Source organism: Magallana gigas, chromosome 3, assembly GCF_963853765.1.
Source record: "Magallana gigas chromosome 3, xbMagGiga1.1, whole genome shotgun sequence".
Taxonomy (NCBI): Eukaryota; Metazoa; Mollusca; class Bivalvia; order Ostreida; family Ostreidae; genus Magallana; species Magallana gigas.
This window is the reverse complement of record NC_088855.1, coordinates 11,240,294-11,245,664: the sequence shown is the minus strand read 5'-3', so window position 1 is coordinate 11,245,664 and position 5,371 is coordinate 11,240,294. Positions and strand designations below refer to the sequence as shown.

The window sequence follows — 5,371 nt, the reverse complement described above, 5'->3', positions numbered from 1 at the left end:
TCTTTGTTTACTTTTTTATTTAAATGTTTATGTATTAGTGTTGGATAGTGAATATAATTTCTGCTTCTGAAGTAGAGATAAAATTAATGTAACTTGCTAATATGGGAAGAAAATGAAGAAAACTCAGCCAAAATGAGCTATTCCTGTCCATGCAGAATGGTGTGTATTGAGAAAAAATCACAGCTCAACACAGTCATCATTAGTAAAAGAATCAAATTTGACATGTCAAATTTATTATTTTATTGCTCCGATTTGCCCTAAAAAATGACACAAAAATCTAAATAAATCCTTTACATTTTTATTACTGACTAAAGAGAAAACATGATTTATTTTGTTATCACTGCAATTTCTTTGGTGTTTCCTGTTGATGAAATACCTTAAGTCATGTCGGACAATTAGCAATTTTTGCAATCCGTCAAAAGGCCTTTATGTTTTCAAGATAAATTTATGAGATCGGACCAAAAACAAAGAAAAACTATAATAACATAATCCGCCAAAAAATAACATGTTATCAATGAGTAAAATCTCGATCAATCCATCTTTTTCGTTTTGACATCTGTACATTGATAACAATCTCCCTAATAGGCCTCAAGAAATGATTGTTGCATTTCTTTAATATGCGTGCCCCACAGAGAAATAAGACTTGTTTGGGAGAAAACCTGTTTCAAGGCTCCTAGACCATTGCAGTTCCAGATTTCAGATATTTTGCCCCGGGGGTAGTCGGGAATTGCAATCTACCCTGAGTATCAGGGTGCTTAACTTGCATTCTCGGTCGTGCCAACCAGATAATAGGCTATAGAAACGGTCGATTGGTTTTCATTATATATTTTGCCTGAAAGCACGTGCAGACCATTTCCCCCGTAGTCGGTCAGTCTAGTATAAAACCTGGGATGACGATTTGAAATTTCAGTACACTTCAATCATCATCACTGTCATAGTCAATGAACAAAAATATATGATTCAATCTGGGACAAATTACATTGTGGTCTACGATTTCATTCTGATTTGAGTGGATTTATTCTGTGTGTGCGCCATTAAAATGTCAATGGGAAGTAACCGTACAGATCATATGGTAAGTTTTACTTTCAATCTTTTCTCGAAATCCAAAATTATTCTTTTAATGAACTACAAATTTTAAAGACTAATTAGAATGAAAAAATAGTAAATGAAAAACATACACATGTATTCAGAGTTCACTTCCTTTAATTATTAGCATTAAAAATTTGTTGGTTCTCTGTACTATTTATAGATTTCCATTTATAACAACAAAAAACAAGCTCTTTTATAAATTTATAAAACAATTTCATATATCGCCTAATGCATTTTTCTGTTTAACTTCCGTAGGTCTGCAATGATCCATTATGCACAACGACCTCTGACCCGTACTCGGGGAGAATCACGTGCAGGTGTTTCCAAACTCAGATGCATGATTCCAGAGGAGGGTACCAGCCTAACGGACAGTTCCCCACCATCCCCACCACCTCCTACCCCACCCACAACATGTACACAAACGGCTACCCCATGGACCCGTTATCTAACCCTTCATCGATGCTGGTACGATTACATTTATATTTCATTTAGTTTTTCTATAATTTTAGGAAATTTTAGAACCACCTTACCCAAAAATCATCAATTATTCAATGTATTGTTTTAATTTTTTGAAACTTTAATTTTTGGACAAATGTTTATAGGTAAATATAAAAGAATTTAAAAATTAGTCTGTTGTAATTCATTGACTTTATTACTTTAATGTGATAAATGAGGGAGCGTGTAATAATCTGCAGTCATTACTGCTAATATTCAGACATGCCGACTCTTCATTCACCACACGCAGACATTTGTATGTGTAACTTGTCTTTCTCAGAGCTCACAAACAATGCGGATGGACAGCGGATCATATCCTTCTATTCCATCCAGCGCTCTGACGAGCAGATCCCTGCACACATCCTCCTCTCTTCTCCCGAGCGGCCTGCCTCCTTCCAGCACGTTAACCTCAAGTGGAATCACATCAAACAGTTTGACGTCACAATTTCAAGCGCCCCTCTCACCTAGTCTGGTCACCGCATCCAGTGTGAATAATTTAGATACCGTATTGCGCTCCCAAGTATACAACTATATGAATATGCAGTAAGTAGGAAAAAAATTATAATTTTTTTCTTCTGTCTTATGTCAGTGAGTTTTGATGAAAAATATTTTTTGTCTGGATTTTAAAGGTATCAGGTAGCTAGGTTGTCGGTGGTTGCTTTATAATGCTGACGATGTACATCAATCTTGTTTTTTTATACACGAACTGAGTCATATTCTAGCTGACAGAAGTAGTTCGACTCTAGCGGGTCATTGACTAGTGAATGTTTGTGTTGACATCGTATTTCCGCCCCCTTCCTGCTTAAAAATAATCCTAAGATTGTGGAGTCTTAATTTCTTATTGTTTCCTTTATTTTAGATATTCAGGCTTTGACATGAATGGAGGGAGACGTAAAAACGCAACACGAGAAACGACCGCCCCACTGAAAGCATGGCTCAAAGAGCACATGAAAAACCCCTACCCTACAAAGGCGGAAAAGGTGATGCTCGCTATTGTGACAAAAATGACTCTCACACAGATTTCAACGTGGTTTGCAAATGCTAGGAGGAGATTGAAGAAAGAAAACAAGGGTGAATGGAATTCAGACAATTCAAATAACTCTAGTGATGAGGATAACACAAATGATGAAATTCCCGCCAAAACCGCGGATGATCGTCTGTCAGCCGAGCCAATTCCTCCACAGTCGGAAGAAATCGCTGATGAGAATTCCAATTCTGCAACAAAACTCATTGAACCTGCATTTTCAATCCCACCAATGAATGGCGAACATGACCACAGTAAGTCTTATATTGCTAATTTAATTTATCAACAAAAGTAAATTTATTTATGTACGTCCGTGATTGATATTATGCATTTTTATTTTATTTTCAAAAATAGTGAAAATGATTTACCAATAAACAAATATATTGAATGGATTAATCATTAATTTTTAATGTCTGTAGATGAAAGTAATATTTTATATTTTGATTTCAGTGGGGCCATTACATCCTGATCCAGTCTCCGGTTTCGATTCCAGCACACCTTTAAAGATGCCTCTACCTTCCTTTTCAACCTTCATGTGCGGAGGTGCTTCAAATCAGCCAGAGCCCACAGTTCACCATTACGCAAACGGAAGTCAACAGATGCCACCTACCAGTTCACTTCCACCATACAATAACGTTTACCATCACCAGCAGCATCAGTCAGCTTACCCACAGCCTCAGTCTAACTTCCAGCCCGGATATCCTAATTCATCGAATTATTCGTCCTCTTCCTATCAGTATGACTCAGTAGCTAATTACTTTAAGAACCATCCAAACTTCGCGCATGAATACAACACAGTCGCGGATAAAGAAAACCTCCAAGTGCTGGACGCTCACAATATGCTAAGCACCGACTTCCTGGCAGATGCTTCCGTTGGAAAACATAGTGACAGTGAATCTTGTGGTCAGAAAAGCTCGGACAGTAGTCCGTCTTCTGTCAAATCTAAAATCTGGTCAATTTCCGAAATCATTGGGTCAAGCATGTCTAAAATTAACGAGAGTGACTTGGGTGCTTTTGCACAATCTCTTCTGGAGGAGAAATGACCGGCTATGCAGTTTTTATTCTTTCATTGTCATTTGCTACAAAACTTTCAACTCAACTTTTGCTATTTATATGATTATGTTTTAGCTTGTTATTTTTGTTACTAATTATATGCATGTTGTTAAATTTAATAAAATCTGTAACATTTGATTCAGCTTAGATGCACCTTTCCTTCTCATTTCGATGCATTAAATAAGATTGGGATATGAATTCTCTAAAAACTACTAATACTAGTATGTTCAACAGTATCTCAAAGTTAAATACTTAAATGAACGTGACTAAGAGATGAACGTTGAAATAAGAATATGAAAAAATACCACAACTGATAAAAACTCTTTAAAAGATAGGAACTTAAAATGAAACATATGTGCAAAGTTCATTAAAAAAAAAACTCCGTAAAATGAACGTGGGGTGAAATGTTAAAAAGACAAATTTGAACTTAAATTCCCTAATTTGTGGTCACATTTTCGGCGGAATTCTGCGTCTCGCTTTTTATGGTGAACTGTCACTATCGCAATGAAGGAAAAAATCTGTCGTCTTGTTGTTTTTTTTGTGTCTAGGGTTTTAGAGTGATGAGAAACAAGTGCATGATCAAGGGAAAAAGAGCCCGATTAAGAAAATTCTCGTGTTAATGTAACCTCTGTCAAATCGCATTTACTTTTATCTGTTTTTAGAGCAGGATATATACCATGATGGGCCTGTAATTTGGTGAAAATTCGCTTAAATCATTTTTATTTCAGTAGATTTTGGGGGGGGTTGTTAAAAATGATTTTAACAATGGTTTTTGGTTGCTCTTGCAGGATAAAAAGTATCTTATGAATATTTTATACCGTGCTGAGCCTGTAATTTGGTGAAATTTTACATAAAAATCAATTTCATTTCAATATTTTTTTTCAGGTTTGTAAGAAATGATTTTAACAAAAAGGTTATTCTTGTTTGTCATAATGGGTCTCACACTACAATGCTACAATGAGATAACAAGCGAAATATTAGTACAGATATGGAAGTGTTAAACATATATGTAATTTGTGCTGCAACACTGATTTTCGTTACCACCTAATTTCAGTTTTCCTTCCACGCCAATTAATTCTCGGAAAATATTCACAAATTTTCACCTATATTCTCTACCCGCATAACATTTCCCATGAAAACCATACACGATTACGATCTCCATTCACGACATGGCTTGCATAAATCAAGGTGTCTCTTTGACATAACGTTAGGTATGGTTCAACATCCGGGTCCTGTGGCAATACGGTTAGCTGTCGATCGATCAATTTTACCCCGACAAGGAGACATGAGAGATCGAACGCTCTGACTCCGTGTATATGTTGACATTATCTTACAAATGAAAGTGAAAACGTGTGATGAATCGATGACAAGAAAGTCATTCTTTTAGATGGTATTTTAAAAAAATATATTCAGTTTGACTTTTTAACATATTGTATTTTCTCCTTAGTTGTTAAATATCAACAATCTGTCCATTGTCAGAGCACATACTGGTACTAAATTCATTATAATTGAAAAAATATAGTATTAAATTTAATATGAATCATGAAGGGTACTGTGAATTTTTCATGAAAAAGTTCCCCCTCCTCTGTAGAACCATTGTAACAAGAGCTTGGACTTTGGGTAGTTGTGCCAAACAGCAATGTGACGTAGCCCTGTCTATTTCATTGCTGGCCACTTGGCCATAGCTCATTGAAATCAACAAGATATGTC

General features: G+C 35.8%; 1 protein-coding gene across 1 annotated transcript; it reads left to right on the top strand.

Annotated features, from left to right (window-relative positions):
- Positions 1 to 906: 906 nt before the first annotated feature.
- On the top strand, positions 907 to 3,808 carry LOC105325470 (iroquois-class homeodomain protein irx-2). Its single transcript, XM_011425049.4, has 5 exons — positions 907 to 1,072; positions 1,345 to 1,554; positions 1,865 to 2,127; positions 2,444 to 2,862; positions 3,059 to 3,808. The coding sequence occupies exons 1-5, from the start codon at positions 1,040 to 1,042 to the stop codon at positions 3,649 to 3,651; spliced, it is 1,518 nt and encodes a 505-aa protein (XP_011423351.3). The 5' UTR covers positions 907 to 1,039; the 3' UTR covers positions 3,652 to 3,808.
- Positions 3,809 to 5,371: the final 1,563 nt, after the last annotated feature.